Raw genomic sequence first — 26,622 nt, 5'->3', positions numbered from 1 at the left:
AAACAGCAGCAGAGAGAGAAAGACAGCAGCAGAGAGAGAAAGAGAGCAAGAGAGAGAGAAAGACAGCAGGAGAGAAATAAAGACGGCAGCAGAGAGAGAAAGACGGCAGCAGAGAGAGAAAGACGGCAGGAGAGAGAGAAAGACAGCAGGAGAGAGAGAAAGACAGCAGGAGAGAGAGAAAGACCGCAGGAGAGAGAGAAAGAACGCAGGAGAGTGAGAAAGACAGCAGGAGAGAGAGAAAGACCGCAGGAGAGAGAGAAAGACAGCAGGAGAGAGAGAAAGACCGCAGGAGAGAGAAAGACAGCAAGAGAGAGAGAAAGAGAGAAAGACACCAGCAGAGAGAGAAAGACAGCAACAGAGAGAGAAAAACAGCAGCAGAGAGAGAAAGACAGCAGCAGAGAGAGAAAGAGAGCAAGAGAGAGAGAAAGACAGCAGGAGAGAAATAAAAACATCAGCAGAGAGAGAAAGACAGCAGCAGTGAGAGAAAAACAGCAGCAGAGAAAGACAGCAGCAGAGAGAGAAAGACAGCAAGAGAGAGAGAAAGACAGCAGGAGAGCGAGAAAGACAGCAGGAGAGAGAGAAAGACGGCAGCAGAGAGAGAAAGACGGCAGGAGAGAGAGATACAGCAGGAGAGATAGAAAGACGGCAGCAGAGAGAGAAAGACGGCAGCAGAGAGAGAAAGACGGCAGGAGAGAGAGAAAGACAGCAGGAGAGAGAGAAAGACAGCAGGAGAGAGAGAAAGACCGCAGGTGAGAGAAAGACCGTAGGAGAGTGAGAAAGACAGCAGGAGAGAGAGAAAGACAGCAGGAGAGAGAGAAAGACAGCAGGAGAGAGAGAAAGACAGCAGGAGAGAGAGAAAGACCGCAGGAGAGAGAAAGACCGCAGGAGAGATTGAAAGACAGCAGGAGAGAGAGAGAGAAAGACAGCAGCAGAGAGAGAGAGAAAGACAGCAGGAGAGCGAGAGAGAAAGACAGCAGCAGAGAGAGAGAAAGACAGCAGCAGAGAGAGAAAGACAGCAGGAAAGAGAGAAAGACAGCAGGAGATAGAGAAAGACAGCAGGAGAGAGAGAAAGACAGCAGGAGAGAGAGAAAGAGCAGGAGAGAGAGAAAGACAGCAGGAGAGCGAGAAAGACGGCAGGAGAGAGAGAAAGACGGCAGCAGAGAGAGAAAGACGGCAGGAGAGAGAGATACAGCAGGAGAGAGAGAAAGACAGCAGGAGAGAGAGAAAGACCGCAGGAGAGAGAGAAAGACCGCAGGAGAGAGAGAAAGACAGCAGGAGAGAGAGAAAGACAGCAGGAGAGAGAGAAAGACAGCAGGAGAGAGAGAAAGACAGCAGAAGAGAGAGAAAGACAGCAGGAGAGAGAGAAAGACCGCAGGAGAGAGAAAGACCGCAAGAGAGAGAGAGAGAAAGACAGCAGCAGAGAGAGAGAGAGAAAGACAGCAGGAGAGCGAGAGAGAAAGACAGCAGCAGAGAGAGAGAAAGACAGCAGCAGAGAGAGAAAGACAGCAGGAAAGAGAGAAAGACAGCAGGAGATAGAGAAAGACAGCAGGAGAGAGAGAAAGAACCGCAGGAGAGAGAGAAAGACATCAGGAGAGAGAGAAAGACATCAGGAGAGAGAGAAAGAACCGCAGGAGAGAGAGAAAGACAGCGGGAGAGAGAGAAAGACAGCAGGAGAGAGTGCTACCCCTGGATCTGTGTTCTCTCTTTGAACTCCAGTCTGCAGTAGCTTAGTTTAAGCATGAGGATTTGGGCATTGGATCAGATATGCTGAGCTGCCTGAGATCTCTCAGTGAGAAGAAAGAGAATGAAACTAGCGGGCGAACTGGCTGGGATGGGCCCCTCATAAGCCTCACATTGGCCTGGCCTTACAGTATACTGTACTCAGAATGACTCACACCCCATGACTGTGCAAATCTCTGGCAAATAACAAATTGATCCAGCAGCTCCAAATTGACAACACTATTCTGTCTAGCACGCTAATGGGTGACATGCTGGAAAGGGCCTTAAGAGCGACACACTAACTCAGACAATGTGGAGGGTGGAGGGGATTTGGGGAGAGAGGTAGCAGATCATGGCCTGCCTACCCCCTGCAGCCGTCTGTGGCTGGAGTCTGCGTGTAAGCATGCTACCCCAGACATTGCTCCGCAGCCCGCGTATCCTGTCTGACCACACACAGGGCGTCTGTCTCCTTAAACCCATCTGGCGGCCCGATCTCTGCCTCATCTCCGCTGATTATCACATAATTCAGAGGCAATAACATCAAGAACACAAAAGCTAAACAAAACTACACCATTATTCACTTTGAGGCTTTGATCGTCCAGAGCGTTTAGATCACCAGAAGTGCTTCCTTGATGCAAGCTTTGTTGTTCCTGCGTCTTCCAATTGATGTGAGTATCCTTAACTTTCCCTGGCACTCTGACAGTTTTACCATAGCAGGGCTTCAATAGATGACGCTTGAAGGACAACTTGTAGACGACTTAGAAGTTGTATTGAAGGTTTTTTCTTCTCCTCCTTTCCTCCTTTCTCTACCACTTTCGCACTTCTTCCCCATCCTCTCCCTCCCCTTTTCTCCCTTACCCCCCCTCCCCGCCCCCCTTTACCTCCCCCAGGCGCCTATGTTCCAGAGGGCCTGTTGACCTCCTGTTCATGGGACTATGTGACCTTTACCCCATCAGTGCGTGCCTACACCATGCTGCTCTTCACCTTTGTCTTCTTCATCCCCCTCATCGTCATCATGTACTGCTACTTCTTCATCTTCAGAGCCATACGTACAACTAACAGGTAAGTGGATTGGATACAAGAGAGCTGCTCTAGAGATAACACTGAATGTGTGTCCAATTAAATTAAATTGAATTAAGAAAGTATGTTGTAAGTTACTGAAATTGGATTCTCTGAAACATTTCCAATTTCTCACATTTCACATTTTTTTTATGTGTGTGTGTGTGTGTGGTTGTCTCATAGGGCTGTAACCAAGATTAATTGCAATGGGAGCACCAGAGACTCAATTAAGAGTTTCCGTCGGCTGAAGAATGAGTGGAAGATGGCTAAGATTGCTCTGATAGTCATCCTCCTCTATGTAATCTCTTGGTCCCCATACTCTGTTGTGGCCCTGACTGCATTTGCAGGGTGAGTGCTGTTGAGAGGTACTGTATTTTAACAAAACAGGGACTGTCTTAATGGAACTCTAGAAAGCTATTTGGTATCACATGCACTTACAGTGGGGCAAAAAAGTATTTAGTCAGCCACCAATTGTGCAAGTTCTCCCACTTTAAAAGATGAGAGAGGCCTGTAATTTTCATCATAGGTACACTTCAATTATGACAGACAAAATTAGATTAGATAAAATCCAGAAAATCACATTGTAGGATTTTTTATGAATTTATTTGCAAATTATGGTGGAAAATAAGTATTTGGTCACCTACAAACAAGCAATATCTCTAGCTCTCACAGACCTGTAACTTCTTCTTTAAGAGGCTCCTCTGTCCTCCACTCGTTACCTGTATTAATGGCACCTATTTGAACTTGTTATCAGTCTAAAAGACACCTGTCCACAACCTCATACTGTCACACTCCAAACTCGACTATGGCCAAGACCAAAGAGCAGTCAAAAGACACCAGAAACAAAATTGTAGACCTGCATCAGGCTGGGAAAACTGAATCTGCAATAGGTAAGCAGCTTGGTTTGAAGAAATCAACGGTGGGAGCAATTATTAGGAAATGGAAGACATACAAGACCACTGATAATCTCCCTCGATCTGGGGCTCCACGCAAGATCTCCCCCCGTGGGGTCAAAATGATCACAAGAACGTGAGCAAAAATCCCAGAATCACACAGGGGACCTAGTGAATGACCTGCAGAGAGCTGGGACCAAAGTAACAAAGCCTACCATCAGTAACACACTACGCCGCCAGGGACTCAAATCCTGCAGTGCCAGACGTGTCCCTCTGCTTAAGCCAGTACATGTCCAGGCCCGTCTGAAGTTTGCTAGGGAGCATTTGGATGATCCAGGAGAAGATTGGGAGAATGTCATATGGTTAGATGAAACCAAAATATAACTTTTTGGTAAAAACTCAACTCGTCGTGTTTGGAGGACAAAGAATGCTGAGTTGCATCCAAAGAACACCATACCTACTGTGAAGCATGGGGGTGGAAACATCATGCTTTGGGGCTGTTTTTCTGCAAACGGACCAGGACGACTGATCCGTGTAAAGAAAAGAATGAATGGGGCCATGTATCGTGAGATTTCGAGTGAAAACCTCCTTCCATCAGCAAGGGCATTGAAGATGAAACGTGGCTGGGTCTTTCAGCATGACAATGATCCCAAACACACCGCCCGGGCAACGAAGAAGTGGCTTCGTAAGAAGCATTTCAAGGTCCTGGAGTGGCCTAGCCAGTCTCCAGATCTCAACCCCATAGAAAATCTTTGGAGGGAGTTGAAAGTCCGTGTTGCCCAGCAACAGACCCAAAACATCACTGCTCTAGAGGAGATCTGCATGGAGGAATGGGCCAAAATACCAGCAACAGTGTGTGAAAACCTTGTGAAGACTTATAGAAAACGTTTGACCTCTGTCATTGCCAACAAAGGGTATATAACAAAGTATTGAGATAAACTTATGTTATTGACCAAATACTTATTTTCCACCATAATTTGCAAATAAATTCATTAAAAATCCTACAATGTGATTTTCTGGAGAAAAAAACTACTTTTGTCTGTCATAGTTGAAGTGTACCTATGATGAAAATTACAGGCCTCTCATCTTTTTAAGTGGGAGAACTTGCACAATTGGTGGCTGACTTTTTTGCCCCACTGTATATCAGTCATATTGCATCTACAGAACTGACAGCAGAAAAGCTTAGTGCTTAGTAAGAGAGTAAAACATAATAAATTAACTAGAATGACACTTTCACCCACGGTTTGTCCAAAGAGAGCTAACCCAAGGCCATGCCTCCAACAAGCCACACCTCCAGATCCTCTTTTTTTCTTAATTTAACTATTCAAGTCAGTTAATAATAAATTCCTATTTATAATGATGGTCTACCAAAAGGCCTCTTTTGGGGACAGGGGCTGGGATCATTTTTTTAAATGTAGGACAAAACACACATCACAACAAGAGAGACACCGCAACACTACATAAAGAGAGACTCAAGACAACAACACAGCATGGCAGCAACACATAACAATACAGCGTAGTAGCAACAGAACGTCTCCATCTGAATTTGAGGCAGTTTTATACAGCATGAAAACAATCCTGCAGCAATAGGAAATGTGAATTATTATGTGGATTATAATTAATAAAAAAAAATGTAAGGATTGCTACATTTTTCGTAAGGGAAAATCAAGTCAGAAATATCAAAGAGGAAATTACAAACTTCAGACGCTTTTTTAAACATCAAATGCACTTCAGGGTAAAAATGTAATGTGTTGCAGGAGAACCCTCCTGCAACATGGTGATGAAATTAAGATCCTACATCTGTATAGTGTCTGTATGTCCGTGAACTCCCCTGTCACAGTGCAAAGACACAGGAAATGTACAACTTGTAGTGTATTTGAGGTTTAAAAAGGCTTCTGAAGTATTTCCACTTTGAAATTTCTGACTTGATTTTCCATTATGAAAAATGTAGTAACCTCTAAAAATGTATTATAAATGATTATGTGGATTATAATTAATAATTTCCTATTGCTGCAGGAGTGTTTTCATGCTGTAGAAAATTAAATCTGTATACACCCACTTCTAAAATCACTTCTTTCTATAGAAATACTACAATGCCGCAGCGACATTTTCAAACCTTGACCATTCAGGTACTTTATATATTGTATTATTCTGCCTCACAGTTTACCTTCTCTTCCTGTCTTCTCCATGTCTCCTGTAGGTATGCAGATTTTCTGACCCCATACATGAACTCAGTTCCTGCTGTGATCGCCAAGGCTTCAGCCATTCACAACCCCATCATCTATGCCATCACCCACCCCAAGTACAGGTACCGCAGTCTTGCTGCCACAAAGATTAAAGATCAAACCTATTGGTTTCTATTCTTTCTATTGTTGCATTATGAGTCAAATCTTCTTACGCAGCCGAACCCCATTTGGGAATTCCGTTGAGCAACAAAAGTCAAAGAGCTATTTTTACACCAATGTGATACTACCCCAGTGAACCATTCCATCCCATGAGAATCTATCAAATCTGAGAGACAGGAAGGGTATAGCCCCTGTTAGCTAGCGAACAGACTAAACTCTCCACTCTACAATCACTCAGAAACCTGGATATTAACTCAACTGGACATCATTCTAATATTCTCACCACACAGGAAGGATTCTAAGAAAGAATATATAGGGGACCTAGATTCTTTACCGCTGTGTACTTTTTGGTTTTTAGTAATTTAGGTTCACTGCTCAAGGTAAATTATTGCTTATGTGTTGGATGTACACTACCAGTCAAAAGGTTTAGAAAACCTACTCATTCAAAGGGGTTCCTTCTTTTTTACTATTTTCTACATTGTAGAATAATAGTGAAGACATCGAAACGATGAAATAACACATATGGAATCATATGAAAAAAAGTCTTAAACAAATCAATCAATAGATTTTAGATTTGAGATTCTTCAAATAGCCTCCCTTTGCCTTGATGACAGCTGGCATTCTCTCAACCAGCTTCATGAGGTAGTCACCTGGAATGCATTTCAATTAACAGGTGTGACTTGTTAATTTGTGGAATTTCTTTCCTCCTTTAATGCATTTGAGCCAATCAGTTGTGTTGTGACAAGGTAGGGGGCATACAGAAGATAGCCCTATTTGGTAAAATACTAAATCCACATTATGGCAAGAACAGTTCAAATAAGCAAAGAGAAACGAAAGTCCATCATTACTTTAAGACATGAAGGTCAGTCAATATGGAATATTTCAAGAGCTTTGAAAGTTTCTTCAAGTGCAGTCGCAAAATCCATCAAGCGTGATGATGAAACTGGCTCTCATGAGGACCGCCATAGTAATGGAAGACTCAGTTCATTAGAGCTACCAGCCTCAGAAATTGCAGCCCAAAGAAATGCTTCACAGAGTTCAAGTAACAGACACATCTCAACATCAACTGTTCAGAGGAGACTGTGTGAATCAGGCCTTCATGGTTGAATTGCTGCAAAGAAACCACTACTAAAGGACACCAATAAGAAAAAGAGACTTGCTAGCGGCCAAGAAACACGAGCAATGGACATTAGATCGGTGGAAATGTGTCTTTTGGTCTGGAGTCCAAATTGGAGATTTTTGGTTCCAACCTCAATGTCTTTGTGAGATGCGGTGTGGGTAACCGGATGATCTCTGCATGTGTATTTCCCCACTGTAAAGCATTGAGGAGGAGGTGTTATTGTGTAGAAGTGCTTTGCTGGTGACACTGTCAGTGATTTATTTAGAATTCAGGCACACTTAACCAGCATGACTACCACAGCATTATGCCGCAATACACCATCCCATCTGGTTTGTGCTTAGTGGGACTATCATTTGTTTTTCAACAAGACAATGACCCAATACACCTCCAGGCTGTGTAAGGGCTATTTTACTAAGAAGGGGAGTGATGGAGTGCTGCATCAGATGACCTGGCCTACACAATATCCAGACCTCAACAAAATTGAGATGGTTTAGGATGAGTTGGACAGCGGAGTGAAGGAAAAGCAGCCAACAAGTGCTCAGCATATGTGGGAACTCCTTAAAGACGTTGGAAAAGCATTCCAGGTGAAGCTGGTTGAGAGAATGCCAAGAGTGTGCAAAGCTGTCATCAAGGCAAATGGCTATTTGAAGAATCTCAAATATACAATATATTTTGAGTTGTTTAACACTTTTTTGGTTACTACATGATTCCATATGTGTTATTTCATGGTTTTGATGTCTTCACTATTATTCTACAATGTAGAAAATAACAAAAAATTAAGAAAAACCCTTTAATGAGTAGGTGTTCTAAAGCTTTTTTATTTTATACCTTTATTTAACTAGGCAAGTCAGTTAAGAACAAATTCTTATTTTCAATGTCGGCCTAGGAACAGTGGGTTAACTGCCTGTTCAGGGGCAGAACGACAGATTTGTACCTTGTCAGCTGGGGGATTTGAACGTGCAACTTTTTGGTTACTAGTCCAACACTCTAATCACTAGGCTACCCTGCCGCCCCATTTTTGACTGGTAGTGAACATGCAGTATTTTTATTAAACTTTGATTTACTAGGCAAGTCAATTAAGAACAAATTCTTACATACAATGACTGCCTACCAAGAGGCGAAAGGCCTCCTGCAGGGATGGGGGATTACAAATAAAAATGTAGGACAAAATAAACATCACGACAAGAGCAACACCACAACACTACATAAAGAGAGTCCTAAGACAACAACAGAGCATGGCAGCAACCCATGACAACACAGCATGGTAGCAACACAACATGACAACAATACGGAAGCAACACAACATGGCAGCAGCACAACATGGTAGCAGCACAAACATGGTACAAACATTGTTATGCACAGATAACAGCACAAGGGCAAAAAGGTAGAGACGACAATAATCACAAGGTGCAGCCACAAGTGTCAGTAAAAGCGTCTATGATTGAGTCTTTGAATGTAGAGATGGAGATAAAACTGTCCAGTTTGAGTGTTTTTTTGCAGATCTTCCAGTCGCTAGCTGCAGCGAACTGAAAAGAGGAATGACCCAGGGACATGTGTACTTTGGGGACATTTAACAGAATGCGACTGGCTGAACGGGTGTTGTATAATGGAGGATGAGGGTTGTAGTAGGTATCTCAGATAGGGGGGCATGAGGCCTAAGAAGGTTTTATAAATAAGCATCAACCAGTGGGTCTTGCATCGGGTATTCAGAGATGGCCAGTTTAGTATAGAGTGCAGAGATGTATCCTATAAGGAGCATTGGTGGATAATCTGATGGCCGAATGGTAAAGAACATCTAGCCACTCGAAAGCACCCTTACCTGCCAATCTATAAATTACATCTCCGTAATGTAGCATGGGTAGGATAAGTCATCTGAATCAGGGTTAGTTTGGCAGCTGGGGTGAAGGAGGTGCGATTACGATAGAGGAAACCAAGTCTCGATGTAACCTTAGCCTGCAACTTGGATATATGCTGACGGAAGGACAGTGTACCATTTAGCCATACTCCCAAGTACTTGTGTGAGGTGACTACCTCAAGCTCTGAACCCTCAGAGGTAGTAATCACACTGGTAGTGGGTATTCTTCTTACTGAATCACGTAACCTTTGTTTTGTAGGTGTTCAGTACAAGGTTAAGGGCAGAGAAAATTTGTTGGACACTAAGAAAGCTTTGTTGAGCGCTTCCTACTGTCTGAGCTATGTTGTTGATGTAAACTGAGAAGAGTGTGGGGCCTAGGATCTAGCCTTGGGGTACTCCCTTGGTGACAAGCAGTGGCTGAGCCAGTCCGTTGATTATTGACACATTTTTCCAACACTTTTGATAAACAAGGGAGCTCTTTGAGCTCTTTTAGCACCTCAGACTCAGTGACTGCCTGCAGGGAGAAGCTGTGCATCAGGACAGGGGAAAAAGAGGGAGGAGCATCAGGGCTAGTCGCATTAGAAGGAATGTGAGAAGAGGAAGTGTTGTACGGGCAAGGAGGCATGGCTGAGTCAAATAGGAATCCTGACTTGAAGTGACGATTAACCTGTTGCGACGAGCAATCCCGTATCCGGGAGCGTAATTATAGCCTCAAGCTCATTACCATAACGCAACGTTAACTATTCATGAAAATCGCAAATGAAATGAAATAAATATATTGGCTCACAAGCTTAGCCTTTTGTTAACAACACTGTCATCTCAGATTTTCAACCATAGCTACACAAGCATTTGTGTAAGAGTATTGATAGCTAGCATAGCATTAAGCCTAGCATTCAGCAGGCAACATTTTCACAAAAACAAGAAAAGCATTCAAATAAAATCATTTACCTTTGAAGAACTTCGGATGTTTTCAATGAGTAGACTCTCAGTTAGACAGCAAATGTTCAGTTTTTCCAAAAATATTATTTGTGTAGGAGAAATCGCTCCGTTTTGTTCATCACGTTTGGCTAAGAAAAAAAAACGAAACATCAGTCATTACAACGCAAACTTTTTTCCAAATTAACTCCATAATATCGACAGAAACATGGCAAACGTTGTTTAGAATCAATCCTCAAGGTCTTTTTCACATATCTATTTGATGATAAATCACTCGTGGCAGTTTTGTTTCTCCTCTGTTCAAAATGGAAAAATGCACACACCTGGAGATTACGCAATAGTTTCGACAGAGGACACCGAGCGGACACCTGGTAAATGTAGTCTCTTATGGTCAATTTTCCAATGATATGCCTACAAATACGTCACAATGCTGCAAACACCTTGGGGAAACGACAGAAAGTGTAGGCTCATTCCTTGCGCATTCACAGCCATATAAGGAGACATTGGAACACAGCGCATTCGAAATCTGGCTCACTTCCTGTATGAAATTTCATCTTGGTTTCGCCTGTAGCATTAGTTCTGTGGCACTCACAGACAATATCTTTGCAGTTTTGGAAACGTCAGAGTGTTTTCTTTTCAAAGCTGTCAATTATATGAGCATCTTTTCGTGACAAAATATCTTGTTTAAAACGGGAACGTTTTTCATCCAAAAATGAAATACTGCCCCCAGAGGTTCAAGAGGTTAAAGAGCTCAGCCATACGCTCCTTGTCAGTAACAACCACATCATCAACATTAAGGGACATGGGCAGCTGTGAAGAGCAGGGTTAATTCTCTAGGTCTTTCACCATTTTCCAGAACTTCTTGGGGTTAGATCCACAGAGAGAGAACATGCTAGTTAACAAAACCACTGAAAATATAAAAAAAGAAGGTTCAAGCATCTTTGACAAAGGGAATCAAGCTGATTCTTAGGAGGTGTGCACACCACCCACCGCTTCCGAGTATATTACTTGCTAATGTTCAGTCTTTGGATAACAAAGTTGATGAGCTCAGAGCAATAACATCTGCTAATCACGTGTATGTGACCAATACAATTTGATTTGAACACCCAGCAACAGTCAACAAAGAGCTATTTGAAAGATGAATGCTTAAAACCAGCAAATCAGATTGTTTGGGGACAGACTTGGTGGAGACAACCGATCACTGAAGGTGTTCCTTGGTAAAGATTGCCACTCCACCACATTTGGAAGATCTGTCTTGCAGAAAAAGGTTATAACCAGAAATATTCAAATCAGTGTTTTAGAACACTCATTCTTAATCATGTCTCAGTAATGATCAACACATCTGGATTGGAGCTGTGAATCCAGACTTTCAATTGATCCATTTCAGGTAATAAGCTTCTAGTGTTAACTTGAAGAAAACCCAAGGTTTTCCGAGGGCAGAAATCCGTGAAGCCGAAATCTGAGAACAAGTCAGAATTGGGTCTAGCAACAGTAGGCAGGCCAGGGTGTACATGCAAATGTCCATATATCATCAGCAGCAATACAATTTGGGCATGGCAGAAAGGGAGAGCTTTGCTGTGTTGATTTTTTTTAATGACATTTGACTGTGCATCAGATGGCAACAAGATTATATTGTATAGCAATTTCATCAGGTAACATGAATACACAGCCGGTGAGAGGGGGTTAGAATGGAAGGCCACTGTAGTACTGAATGTCCAGGGGTTTTCAGTGTTAGTCATAATTTCCTCTGACATGATACATCAGACCCCTGGCTAGTCACTGACCCTACGCACACTCACTAGACTATATATACAAACCATATACACACTCACACACACTACATTGACACTCCAACACAAAACCCACACACATACGCTACATATGCCCACACACACATAACACACACACTCAGACCGACACAAGACAAACACACATAACACTCATATTACACACACATTTTTACACTCATCATTTGCTGCTGCTGCTGCTACTCTGTCCTTTATTTTACTCTTATTAATATCTATCCTGATCATGTGCATAAGCTCTAATATGCATATGGTTGTTTTGAATGAATCATCATCTTAGAAAGCACTGTCCATTTTGTTGTTAGGCTTTGAAACAATATGTTTTACACAGTTTCAACCTGCTGTTGAAGTTCTTTCTTCAAATTGATTAGCCTTCAGTGAGGTGAGTTTTAAAAGTACTGTAGGCCTACTGTTTTGTTGATGTGTGTTTGATGTGATTTTTTTCGACTGCATTTGCATTGATGTCAGAGTGGTTAGAGGGACAATAGAAAACTGAGTTCCAGCCCATTAGGACCTGATGGTAGTCAGAAAGTTGGGCACTAAAAAAGCATGTCCAGAGTGCATAAAAGGATATTACAGTGACTCATCGGTCACGTTGAATTTTACTGCGGTCATGACTCATGACTGCAGGTGTGGCAGTAATATGGTCACCGCACAGCCCTAATCCTGATGCCTAGTCACTTTACCTTCATGTACATACTGTGTCTACCTACAATACCTCATATTGGCATGTACGTTTCTCACTTATGGGTGGCATAAATTGTGATATTTGCAAATGCAATATTGCAGTATTTACTATAGTTTAAAAAGTGTACTGTTTTTGTGGCCATTACTGTAGTATTTACTACAGTGTTTTTTGTGTGGATAATACAGTAGTATGTACTGTAGTATTCTACAGGAGTGTTTCCAAACCCCGGTCGTCGAGTACCCCCAACAGCACATTTGTTTTATTGCAACCATGGACAAGGACACCTGATTCAACTTGTCAATTACTCATCAAGCCCTCAATGAGCTTAAGGAGGTGTGTTTGTCAAGGGATACAACAAAAATGTGTACTGTTGGGGGTACTTGCGGACCAGGGTTGGGAAACTGACATTCTATAATAAAAATACTACACATGATCAAGGGATACTAAGTAATGTGGTATTCGATAGTAAACTGTAGTATTTTTTCATGTGGGTACATCTCCTTATTTTCCCCGCTCCCTTCTGTCTTCAGGATGGCCATAGCCAAGTACATCCCATGTCTGGGTGTGTTGCTGTGTGTACGTAGACGTGACCTGCGCTCCACCGACAGCAGCTTCATGTCCACCAGACGCTCCACTGTCACCAGCCAGACCTCCGACATCAGCGATCGCTTACGCCGCACCAGCACCGTCAAGTCCCGCCTCTCCTCCGCCTCCGACAGCGAATCGGTACGGATAAATATGTCCCGATACATGTATGTGTCTGTTTGTCTGTCTGTCGGTTATGTAATGGTCCTTCTCCCAGGGCTGGACAGATACTGAGGCTGACCTCTCCAGTATGGGCTCCAGGCCGGCTAGCCGCCAGGTGTCCTGTGATATCAGCAAGGACACAACCGAGCTACCAGCCCTCAAGCCTTACAGCTCCTCCAGCTTCAACTCCAAGATGAAGAGCAACGACTCTGGCATTTTTGAGAAGGTAACTAACACATCAGGGCAAGGTCAAGTCAAGCGGCAAGCCTACTCTCTGTTCCCTTCCACATGTTTGACAATGTTCTGAATGCGCGGAGGATATTTTGGGCTCTAAAGGCAGAACAGTGTGAATGGTTGTCTAACACAGTAGAGGTCAGTAAGAGTCAACATCAAGTTAAAAAAAACAACATCTCACCTCACTTGCACTTATGTGTTATAATCCTGAAGTATAGAAATAAATCACACAGATATGTAGCTTCGGCTTCAAGTTACTTGTAATGAGTGACCTGGGAAGCCCCATGCGCCCCTATATGAATTCCTAGGTGTAACCAATCAAACTCAGATCAGATATCAGACAATAGAGCACACAGATCATATTATCAACATTTAGATTAATGAATAGCATATTACTTACTGGTATACATTATGATTCTGTATTATAATTTAGTTATTATTGAGACACTTTTAATTCTATCACATGCTCTACTCCTAACATCAATACACGTTAATCTCACCAATGGTACCTAATATTCAGTGCCTCTACCTGAGAAACACCTAATCAAACAGTAACACACTTGAAAACAGCTTCACCAATCTGTCTTTACTGTAATGCAATAAGACTAGGCAAGAACTAAGTCCAAATTTCCACCAGAAAGGATTTCTCTCTAATCTGCCACAAATCTAAATGCTAAGCCGTTGGCCTTTATAAAATATTGAATTTGGTCTTTACTACTATAGCCCATAGAAAAGTGTTAAATAACACATTCATAAAATAGAAAAAGAAAATAAATCGTAAGTAATAAGGTTTTGAAGTGTATGTCCTTTATCTAGGAGATATAATAAAGCCCACGAAATAGTGAACCCCTTTTTCTTTTTGGCACAAAACTATTTCCATACTTCCATTCATTTGTATGGGTTACCTTTAGTTTGTAGCCCAAATGTTTTGGGCGTTACCGACTTCAGACGAGTCCTGTAGGGCTTGTGAGGATCGTAGAACAAAACACCACCATGTTTGTGAGAGTCTCCCCTTTCAATAGAGTGGTCATATTATTAGGCCAAACCGCTCAGATGCTACAGACGTTTTCGTGCGAATGCAGATTTTCGGGATGTCTTCTGGGCTGACAAACAGCGCTCTAGCTCTGTCATTTTCCACATCAGATTGCGGAAGGGCGACATAGGAGGATGTGGTGGATTGAGACGCAGCCCATGCAAAAAAACAGCTATCTAACTTAAACTGATGGATTTTGATGGGATCTTTTATAATGTTTTTTACATTGACACACCGGTCCGTTAATAGATTTTAGGGGGTTAATTAAACCTTATCTTGGCTTGGAATGCAACCCTGTATTTGTGTGAGCCAATCGCATGACTCCTAAACTAATCTGGCACCTCATTACAGACAGAATGTTACAACGGATCAACTGAAAATCACTCCAGGAAATGTCTTTACAACATATTGTTATAAAATGATGATACAATTATTGACAGAGATTCGATCTCACTGTTCATTAACTGTCCCCCTTTGGTGCATTTGCCCTTGTTCACTCACTCTGAAAAGCCTTTCATCTGGGTTGGAGCCTCAGTATTACAGTATTCAGAGGTTTGACCCCCCCAAGGCACTAGATTCTATCAGATTCGCGCTAGCCGACATCCACATATCAGTTGATGTAGCCGTGTTAGAACCGTCACAAGCAGCTCCTTGCGTTACCTTATCGCAGACACTGCCATTGGATGCAGTGTCCATGACAAGGTAACGAAGCCACAGCCGACTTTATACACTCAAACACTCAAACTCAAAATTAATAAACATTCTCTCAAAAAAGCTGCTGAAAATCCGGTGTTTCAATGTGAAACGGTTTTGTTATATTTCAGTCTTCTGAGATGTATATGGGATGTAAACTCAAAATGTAATACATTTCAACTCTATATCCGGTACAGGTGTCTTCTTTTTTTAAAGCCCATAACCATATGTCTGAGGTGTTTTCGTTTGTTTCCAAATAGATTTGTTTAAGACGACCAAGAAATACTCTGTGTGACCCTGATTTAGCCATTGCAGTAAAAAGTTAAACAGGTTAACATTAACAAGGCCACAGAGCCAGACGGATTACCAGGACATGTACTCGCTGACCAGTGTCTTCATTGACATTTTCAACCTCTCTCTGACCGTCTGTAATGCCTACATGTTTCAAGCAGAACGCCATAGTCCCTGTGCCCAAAAACACCAAGGTAACCTGTCTAAATGACTATCACCCCATAGCACTCGCATCTGTAGCCATGAAATGCTTTGAAAGGCTGGTGATGGCTCAAATCAACGCCATCATCCCAGACACTCTGGACCCACTCCACTTCGCATACCACCCCAACAGACCCACAGACGACACAATCTCTATTGCACTCCACACTGCCCTTTCCCACCTGTACAAACACTTATGTGAGAATGCTGTTCATTGACTACAGCTCAGCGTTCAACACCATTGTACCTTCCAAGCCCATCACTAAAATATGGACCCTGAGATTAAACACCTCCCTCTGCAATGGATCCTGGACTTCCTGACGGACCGCCCCCCAGGTGGTCAGGGTAGGCAACAACACATTTCCCACGGTGACCCTCAACACGGGGGCCGCTCAGGGGTGCATGCTTAGTCCCCTCCTGTACTCCCTCTTTACCCACAACTGCGTGGCCACACATGACTCCAATACAATCATTGTTTACACACAACAGTGGTAGGCCTGATCACCGACGACGAGACAGCCTACAGGGGGAGGTCAGAGACCTGGCAGTGTGGTGCCAGGACAACAACCTCTTCCACATCATCAGGAAGGCAAAGGAGCTGATCGTGGACTTCGGGAAACGGAGGGCCGAGCACGCCCCCATCCACATCGACGGGGCTGTTGTGGAACAGGTCCAGAGCTTCAAGTTCCTCTTTGTCCACATCACTAAGGAGCTATCATGGTCTACACACATCAACACAGTTGTGAAGAGGTCACGACAATGCCCCTTCCGCCTTTTGAGGCTAAAAAGATTCAGCATGGGCCCTCAGATCCTACTGTATGTGCTACAGCAAAACAATTGAAATTATGGATTCGACTTCCACTTGACTTCCCTACTGCAGTGTGCTGGTGGCAAACTTGCCAGATTAAATTATTTGAAAGAGTCCATTTATAAAGTATAAAAGTCATGTAAACAAGTGTATACGTGTCATTTTATATTTATTTAATTCAAGCTCACTATCGTTAGCTAGACAGACCTACTAGTAGGCTAGTTCTGTTATGATAATAACGTTACTTGTGTTGTGGTAGAGTTCTTTAAGGCCCAGGCCATCCAGCAAGCCAATAACTGTAACAATAACTAGAATGATAAACTATAGGCTACATAACTATATAACATTGGTGAGCATCCATACTAGAGGAACGTTTATCCTTTTAGAGTCCTGCACCTGTCAATCAACTGATCAATGCATCCTACTTGCCTCTGCCTATAAGGTGGTACCACAAGATATTCATGAGGTCTCTAACACGTTGCGTGTGCGAGCATTGCAAAATAAATGTATACATACATGTTATTCAATCATTTCATCCAAACTGCTCGTGTGCGTATGCGTAGCCAGGCACTAAAATAGAATTTGGTTCTATTTTTGATGCATGACGTGCTGCAAGTCCCATCTCTGCCATTTCCTCATTGGTTTTTAGGAGCATATAACCACGTGGGTGATTGAAATATGTACTGAGGTCCACACTCCAGTCCAGTTGGTAGTGGTTGCCAACCGCCATATAAAGTCCACAGAAGAAAAAGAGATTACTAGAAACTAACTAGGTTTCCCCTTTATCTGTAGATTAATTGTCAGAGTAGAGAACACATGATTTTGTGTTGACTCAATGGGTAAAAATTCTACAAAGATACAGAAAAAAAGGACCTTGTGCATTTCAGGTAAAAGAACAACCCAATGTTTATATCCCAGGACAAATTAGCTAGCAACAGCAAGCTAGCTAGCTAAATGTTCATGAATGTTTAATGTGTTTCGACCTGTCCCCAAATTAATATAGTTGGTTCAGAGTTCGTTTTGATATTTCAACCTGCATGTCCTGATTGCGACTGGTGTGGATGCTGCACACGGACGCATGTGCGGCCCCCGTCTAGTCAGCATGTAACACACAGATAGATACTGGTTCAGAGTGACCCTTCAGTGCTTTCAGTGTTCATTGTCGTAGTGACAACTGCAAATAATACTTCAATGCAGTAGGATGCATGTACATCTAGGCTTAATGAAAAATAATATAGTAACTCTTATATAAATGTAACAATTCAAAAGCAAAAAATGCCATTTAGCCTGCAACTTTCACAGCATGTCATTGCCTCATTGCTGAAGTGGTTTAAGTGATTTCCATTTTTCTAAAGCTTGTCAATTCCTTTGGGTCTTCTTTTTCACTGTGCTCATCTCTGTATGTCCTGTGCAACTATTTGCAATGCATCGGTACAACGTTATTACAACAATGCACTTTCTCTCCTCAACTTTCCCCGACATGCATTTTCTATGCTGCTGTAGGCCTGTTTTACATTCAGCATTTGGCAAGAGCAAGCCTGCTTCTTTCCCCGAATAGGCTATTAGGTCTAGTATAAAACTTTTTTTTTTTAAATAAATGTCCCATAGCTTTTGTAGCCTATCACTATATACACAAAAGTATGTGGACACCCCTTCAAATTAGTGGACTGACGAGTGTATAAAATCGAGCACACAGCCATGCTAGAGCTTCTCCGGTCAACTGTAAGTGCTGTTATGGGGAAGTGGAAACATCTAGGAGCAACAACGACTCAGCCGCGTGGTGGTAGGCCACAGAAGCTAACAGAATGGGACTGCCGAGCGCTGAAGCGTGTAGCGTGTAAAAATCGTCTGTCCTTGGTTGCAACACTCATTACCAAGTTTCAAACTGCCTCTGGAAGCAACGTCAGCACAATAACGGGAGCGTCATGAAATGGGTTTCCATGGCCAAGCAGCCGCACACAAGCCTAAGATCACCATGCGCAATGTGTTGGCTAGAGGGGTGTAAAGCTCGTCTCTATTGGACCCTGGAGCAGTGGAAACGTGTTCTCTGGAGTGATGAATCACGCTTTACCATCTGGCAGTCTGGCGGACGAATCTGGGTTTGGCGGATGCCAGGAGAACGCTACCTGCCCGATTGCATAGTGCCAACTGTAACGTTTTGGTAGAGGAATAGTGGTCTGGGGCTGTTTTTCATGGTTTGGGCTAGGCCCCTTAGTTCTAATGAAGGGAAATCTTAACGCTACAGCATACATTTTAGACGGTTTGTCGAGATCGGTGTGGAAGAACTTGACTGGCCTGCACAGAGCCCTGACCTCAAACCCATTGAACACCTTCGAGATAAATTGGAACGCTGACTGCGAGCCAGGCTTAATCACCCAACATAAGTGCCCAACCTCACTAATGCTCTTATGGCTGAATGGAAGCAAGTCCCCGCAGCAATGTTCCAACATCTAGTGGAAAGCCTTCCCAGAAGAGTGCAGGCTGTTATAGCAGCAAAGGGGGACCAACTCCATATTAATGCCCATGATTTTGGAATTAGATGTTTTACAAGCAGGTGTACACATACTTTTGGTCACCTCAAACCCTGTCCTGCACTGAAATCACACCTCTGAACACCTCAACTCATGCCTCATACCCTCATACAATCACTGCTGTGATCCCTTCCCAACTAAATGTAAGTAGCCCTCTCATTCCTATTCCCCATAATATGGTACTATAAATGTCTTTATTAAATGCTTTAGGTTAAAATAATGAGTCTTTCACCATTTTTTAAACATGCTTTGTCGTCTCCGTAGGGTCCTAGATTATAGCGTAGGTCTCCCATCCTCCTGTTTTTTAAAGTCACCAGCCTCCACTGACACATACACGGTCACTATTCTATTACCAATGGCAGTTAGGGATATGTGATATCTGACACACAAACATATTGCAAAAACAGATTAAACCTATTCAATTATGGTCTCCCCATCAAACAACTGAGGCTGCCGTCTGGCAAAAGCATCTCCAGTCAATCTGTAGAAATAGGCAGAGTTGAGGCAGTGTTCAGCAGGGACGCACAAAAAAGGGAGTTGCTATTACTGGACATTTGTGATCACCTCATTGTGGATGTGTTCAGTACCAGGTCTCGCTGCATCTCATGCATCTGTGGACACAGTCACTGTTCTATTACCAATGGCAGTTAGGGATAGATGACACATACACACAGAGCACTGATCACATTATCAATGGTGGTTTTGAATAACCTGGTGGAACCAACCTGATCACTGTGTTTAACTTTCTATTTCACTTCAGACAATCAGGCTGGTTCCACCAGACTAGGTTATGCCCTGGACATTATATGCATGTAAGAAGTAAAAAAATAAAAAAAAGCAACGAATAGTGTCTTTTTAGATTAAATTATGTTTCACAATTGGGTTATCAAATGTATCAAATAAATTAAGTGGGTTACCTTCTGTATGTGAACAAATGATGATCCTGTGAAAGCTGTTGCTGCTGACAGGTGAATGTTGCTGGCTGGATACTTGCCAACATGTGGCTACTGTTCCATTCATAGGAACGCTCACAGAGAGGGTGTCTGCATGATGCTGATGAGGGCCCCCTTGCTGGTCTTCTCTATGCTGCATGTTCGGCTGCAAACTGGACATCTCTCGAACAACTGCAGACGACAATTTTATGAGGTGGTGTTGACTGGGAGTACATATGATAGGGTGATAAAATAGACAGCCAAGTGGTAAATTGTATTTTGTTCTTTAGAAAGGACAAAGCTTTTTGCAAATACATTTCACAACCAAAAGTATTCTACTAGTTGTATCTACTTGGCTGGGGAATGAACCTGCTACTTTATCAAGCCAGGTATTTTTTAATACAACGTTTTACATAAGACAAATGACCAGCCCTTGTTGGAGTCACTATCAGAGGCCTCATAGTGGCGTGTCCTTTTCATAAGTCGAACGAGACAACGGAGGAGGTGTCACAAGGGTACTTGTGTCGCATGACACACTTTTATTCTGAGGTCTTGTCTGACAAGTTGTGAAAATAGCAAGTGAAAGTGAATTAAATGATTTTCGGATGTCGGTAAACCGTTGCAATCACATTGACGGACATGTTATGATACCCACCTTACTCCTTCTGGTAGGTCTCCTTCTGGTAGAATCTGTTCATGACCAGGAGATCAGTCTGGCACCCAACTCTGCACAACAGAAAAACAGGGTCAACAATTGTCATCCTCCCTCAATTATAAGACAACTTGAGAAATAACATAATCTTGTTTGGAAGCTAATTTAATGCTTTACAGATGTAGACTGACTGGCTCCGTTGGATTAGATTTGCACTATGCAACCAACTGTGACAAATTTTGCTATGGCCCTGGGTTGGTTTGAGTTTGTTGCTGCTAGTTAGTCAACTGTTGTAGTCAGAAAAGAGCTAGCTAGTGGCAACATGGCTGCATCCAATATTTATTTCTGCCCTTCACATGGGTTGCACCTCGGTGGCTAATGTGACTGTTTTGTCTAAATTACACTAACTTAGTGACATGGAAATACAATGATATTGCTAAAGTAGGCAAATTAGTAGGAAACAACTTTGCCATTACTGTTACTAGCAAAGTTAGTCAAAAATAGCAAGCAATACTAATGTTAGCTAGCTAAGATACAGTGGTTCCCTCAATCTTAGTTAGCTGGCTAAGGTTATAGTGCATCTAAAGTCAATCTGGCCACATCCCAATAATGACAAAAAAATATGATTTTGAAATGTTATCATGTTTCCAAGCAAAATCTGAGTTGTATTGAGGTAGGCTAACATTAGCCAGCTAGCTAGTGAACTTCAGCTATGCTAGCGATGATAATGATAATCAAAATCCTGCATTTCATGGTCATTCGGTGTAGGGCTTTTCAATCTAAAACGGCCATGATCCTTTGAACATGTTGGGGGCGATGAATCAACGGAGCCCAATTCAATGAAGGGAAGTGAAGTGGACGATTTGCATGTGGAGCTTGGCAAAGGGGGCATGATTTGTTGACATAATTGTAATCCAAACCCAACCTTCATTTACTCGTTCCAAACTCTGTTTTAGGCAAGAATGACTGTGACCAAAATGATCCTATTTACAGTACACTTTGTAGTCAATATTTACACTAGAATAAATGTTTCTGACTCATATTGATGCCACATAGGTCATTTTCAAAGGGATTAGTTGGTTTTTAGGGACATTCGCTCTTTCAGGTTGAATTGGAAAATCCTCTTTGCCTCTTAATTTAATGGTTGAGTTAAACCTGAGTGTTTTAGATGGACTAAAAGCTTTGGGCCTTGGTAACAAGTGATCTGTGGTGTGACTTGATAGATGTTTGGAGATGCGTAATACCGTGTCACGTGGACTGATTATTGTGGTCGCCATCCGCCCATTCAAGATAGAATATTTGATGAAGGCTAAATTGTGTTAGAAACCCTTTACTTACATGTGACTGGTATTTAATTGAGTGTAACATTGAAGTGACTCACAGCATAATTACAATATGTCACTCATTATGATAGCAGGAACCAACCTCAAAGTCCTGAATTGTGTATCTTCTAGAGCTCTGAATGACATTTCCATGACAGGTATAGGCCACAGGGACTGCAGCTTGCCTCTAGCTGTAAGTACTCATAATGTCAAAAGTGTCAGTCAATTCTGCTTGTTTTGTATCGACCATTGTGGCCATTACCTACCTCCAATAGACAAAAAAGCAGCACTACTAAACCTTGGCTGAGTCTGCAATATAACATTACATGTCTTCCCTGTTAGGGTTAGCCCAGCTAGGTGATGGGTTCCCATAGTGTCTTTCCTTAGCCAAAGACGATTCATCATTTTTATTTCCGCCCTAGCCTCAGTGTGTTTAGTGTTGACGGATGCTAATGCATTCTTGTGAGGTCTGGCAGGGTTTGGCCATGAGCAGACAGCAGGCATGTGGATGACACATTCTTATTAAATCACTGCAGTTTAATCTCAAATGTCACAGCAGATTAACCATCCTTATCAATGAGAGACATAATTAACTGTTCTGTGACATGCCTCATGGCAGGCTAGGCCTACAGGGGAGAAATATTGCCACTTGCTCTTTAATTTGTAGTCAGTGCTGATAATGTCAGAGCAGGAACGGCAGTGGCAGATTGTAATGACGTGAGACAGACTTTCACTATGAGCTGCAGAGACAACAATACTTTCTCACACTCATTCACATTATATTACTTTTCTGAGTCCCTCCATTTCTGATGATATATTACAGTACTTCCTCCAATTTTATGATATGTTACGAATGGTCAGGTGGTGGAAAAGTAGTCTTACAGTATCATACGTCTTAGTGATCATACAGTCTGGTTGCGTTAGCATTTGTGGCTAATGTTCGCTGGGTTAGGGGTAAGGGTTAGCTAACATGCTAAGTAGTTGCAAATAGTTATGGCTGTGGTTAGCTAAAGTTGTTAATTAGCTAAGATACTTAAGTTGTCCCTGACACAATTTGAACATGCAACCTTTGGATTGCTAGAAGTTTGCGTTATGTGCCCACCCATTCTCCCCAACAAACCTTCCTACTGTTGTTTCTGTAACCTTCTTGTCTGAAAGGGATACTTCGGGATTTTGGCAATGAAGCCCTTTTCCTACTTCCCCAGAGTCAGATGAACTCATTTTTGGTTTCTGCTTTACCTGAAGCATACCACCCTGCATCCCACTGCTGGCTTGCTTATGAAGCTAAGCAGGGTTGGTCCTGGATGGGAGACCAGATGCTGCTGGAAGTGGCGTTGGAGGGCCAGTAGGAGGCACCTTTTCCTCAGGTCAAAAAAAAATACAAATAATAATAATATCCCAATTCACCAGGGCAGTGATTGGGAATATTTCCCTGTGTAGGGTGCTGTTTTTCATGATGTTAAAACGGGTGTCCTGACTTTCTGTGGTCACTAAAAATCCCATGGTACTTATTGTAAGAGTAGGGGTGTTAACCCTGGTGTCCTGGCTAAACTCCCAATCTGACCCACATACCATCATGGTCACCTAATCATCCTCAGCTTACAATTGGTTCATTCATCCCTGTAACTATTCCCCAGGTCGTTGCTGTAAATGAGAATGTGTTCTCAGTCAACTTACCTGGTAAAATAGGGGTTACATTTTATTTAAAAAAGGAAGTTGCTAACTAGTGTTACGCAATTGCTAAATACTGTTAACACAATTACTGGCTTCCAGTTAGCATTGGCTTGTCAAACTACCTCTAACTTCCTTCATACTGGATGCAGAGACATACAAATAGTATCTATGTGTTCATTTGACTCTGGGGAAGTAGATAACGGGCTTCATTGCCAAAGTATCCCTTTAAGTAACCAGAGCATTGTTACATATACAGATTGTAGGTGGAGGAGAGTCGGAATGAAAGTAAGGCGGGTGAACGTAACACTTTTCTCAGATAACATAGAAGCTAGAATGACATAGTGAAGTCATCCCATTACTAATGTGGAGGACGAGGTCCCTGCAAAAAAAAAAAAAAAAAAAAAACAGCCCAGTCTACCCATGTATCGCCAAATTATCAACAAAAAGTGGTTTTGAGCGAGTTAAAAAAATAAAATAAAGGACCTGGAAGGGATTTTTGGTTGAAGAGTTGTTGACAAAACTGACATTTTCTTATGTCATTTTCTTAACTAAATGACAGCATAGGTTTCAAGTATTATAATAGCTAGTCTTGGGTGTTAGCCTGGGAGAAGTTACAGGAGATATGGGTGGGACGAAAGTAACACAATGTTAACTGATGACCTGGAATAAAATAACATTTAAGCACAGGCCAATGTCTCCTCTAGTTCATATTGCTTTTGTAAAGTTAGCAAAATATCAACAAGTGACTGAATGTTTGAAAATGATATATGGCATCATTAGAATAATGCCTTAATCAATTGACTTGATCCATCAGCTTCTCACATAAGCTTTTATGGACAGGTTAGTGTTTAAAAATATATATATATCATTATGATTCTGGTGGTCAAACCATAGAAATGTGATAAGCATGATGAGTTTGCCGTTTGTGAAAAGTATAAAAACGTTTATTCTATCAAGACATGAGTAACGCGCATGGCAAGGACAGCTGGAGGGCACCTGGTTGGTAGGAGTAAGCATGAATACTAATTGAAAATGGTGAAAAACATATCTTACTACATTCCCATTGAAGTGAGATGATGTGATTAATTTTAGTCCAATTAATATTGTAAGGCGATGTTGACGCATGGTTAATTTTAAATTACAATTTCTAACCTACAGCATGAATTATTCAAATCGACACAAACATGAAATTATGTCTAAAAGTACATTTGTTTAAAGTAATGAGCATTACAAACCATAAACATGGCGATAAGACTGATATTGCGCACTTCTTGCCAGCTGTTACTTCCGTTCCAAAGCTGTGTTAAAGCCAATTTATGCTTGATCCGAAAAGGTGGTCTGACGCTGCTTATAGAAGGTGTGACGCAATTGAGGAGTCTCTGGAGGCATGCAGAGGCCAAATTGAACTCGGTACTGTATCCCTGTGCGCCTCACAAATGTTGTAACAATGCCGAGGGCTCCGTATTGCTCTTCATTGACATTATTGGTTGACTATAGGTGGGGGTGGGTGGCACTATATAAATACGAACTCACTCCCTTGACAACAGTTCTACTCGACAGCTCTGCGCTGCGCCGCGAAGCGCAATACGTCTGAATGCCCTGACTTCTGTAGAGGCTGTATCACCGTAAATGCTGCATGGCCAATGCAAATATCGGGTTGACCATGTAGCGCCTTTAATACCCGCCCCGACGTCAGGCACAAAAGTAATGTTCCGTTCTGTTCTCTGTGTATTTAATTTAAACTAATTTACCCTAGAAAGGAAATTACAGTTGCTAATAGTAGAGGACATACTGTATATAAATTGTTTGTCATAAAATATGGTGTTTCTAGCTCTATCTTGTCCCTTTTCTCCCATACCCCAAAAACATGACTTTGCTGGAGACAAAGGAAAATATATCTTTGAGATTTGCTTCGAAGGATACAAGACAATCTTTTAGGGAAAATAATATTAAACCAGGAATCCAAATTGCCATGTTGCATAGATAATTGGGTGCAAAAATCTATCATTTGGAATTTTATGTTCATTGTTTCTCATCTCACCTTTTGTTTGACTTCGACAGGCTGGTGATTCGTCAGACACCATCGTAACGAGAGGAATGATTGGCCAGATTCCCAGCATCGTCATCACCTCCGAGACCAGCCCTTTCTTACCTGTCCTTAGGGCCAGTTCCCGTGGTTCCCGTACAAGGCCATCCAATGGCAGTATAGATGTGGGGTCTGTTATTAAGGAGCCACAGGAGAGTGTCCAGCAGAGGTCAACACTTCCCAGTGATGCCTCTACACCACTCATCTGATCACAACCACAGTACATGATAAATTATAATAAATGCCAGGGTCTGTACTCAACATGAAACTTTTCTACAAGTCAAGTTAACCCCCATTTGAATACTCTTGCTGTACGTTCTTTACTGAAAAGGTTTTGTTTTGTTGCTTTGTTAATGTGGTACAACCAGGGCCGGCTCCAAGCATGCGACATAAGCGGTCGCTTTGGGGATCCAGCCGCCATGGGGCGATCCAGCCGACCTTGGCCCCCCGAACCAGGAACTAATTTCAGGTCTCAACATACTGTTCTCTACACCACATTGCAAAATGTCAGGGAAAAGTACCATAAAACTAAATCAATGTACTCCGCCATCAACAGGGAGGCCACAGTGGGGGGGGGGGGGCTGGGTTCCAGACAAATTACAGAAATGGGATTGGTTGTGTCGTCTGCTAAGCTTTCACCTGGTCCTCTTGAGCAACAATCGTAAGGACGTCTGTAAAATCAGACAGCAGCCCAACTGTTTCAAACCCATTTCAAACATTTCCCCTAGCCCTCATCTAAGATCTGCTAAAGGCTGAAACCGATTAAGTAGAACTATTGTGTGAAGTAATGCAGACATGACTAAAAGAGGCTGAGCTGGAATCTATCTTAGCTGGGAGATGCTGGAAATGTCAGGCTGTCTAGGGCAGGGGTTCTCAAACCTCTCACCGGGGACCCCCAGCTGTTCAATGTATTTTAACTATTCCACAGCTTGCACACCTGATTCAAATAGTAAATTAATCATCAAGCCCTTGACTATGTGAATCTGGTGAGTTACAGT

At 42.3% G+C, this 26,622-nt stretch overlaps 1 protein-coding gene across 1 annotated transcript in view; it reads left to right on the top strand.

Annotated features, from left to right (window-relative positions):
• The window catches only part of LOC139381407 (melanopsin-A-like), a 75,865-nt gene extending 50,032 nt beyond the window's left edge, over positions 1 to 25,833 (top strand). Inside the window, exons 5-10 of the mRNA XM_071124908.1 lie at positions 2,610 to 2,781; positions 2,962 to 3,126; positions 5,872 to 5,979; positions 12,951 to 13,146; positions 13,223 to 13,393; positions 25,600 to 25,833. Of these exons, the coding sequence (XP_070981009.1) occupies positions 2,610 to 2,781; positions 2,962 to 3,126; positions 5,872 to 5,979; positions 12,951 to 13,146; positions 13,223 to 13,393; positions 25,600 to 25,833 (1,046 nt within the window). The remainder of the gene's footprint in view (positions 1 to 2,609; positions 2,782 to 2,961; positions 3,127 to 5,871; positions 5,980 to 12,950; positions 13,147 to 13,222; positions 13,394 to 25,599) is intronic.
• Positions 25,834 to 26,622: the final 789 nt, after the last annotated feature.

The sequence above is a fragment of the Oncorhynchus clarkii genome, chromosome 23 (assembly GCF_045791955.1).
Source record: "Oncorhynchus clarkii lewisi isolate Uvic-CL-2024 chromosome 23, UVic_Ocla_1.0, whole genome shotgun sequence".
In the NCBI taxonomy this organism is placed as follows: domain Eukaryota; kingdom Metazoa; phylum Chordata; class Actinopteri; order Salmoniformes; family Salmonidae; genus Oncorhynchus; species Oncorhynchus clarkii.
The sequence above is the reverse complement of the archived record's forward strand: the minus strand, read 5'-3'. Positions and strand labels throughout refer to the sequence as shown.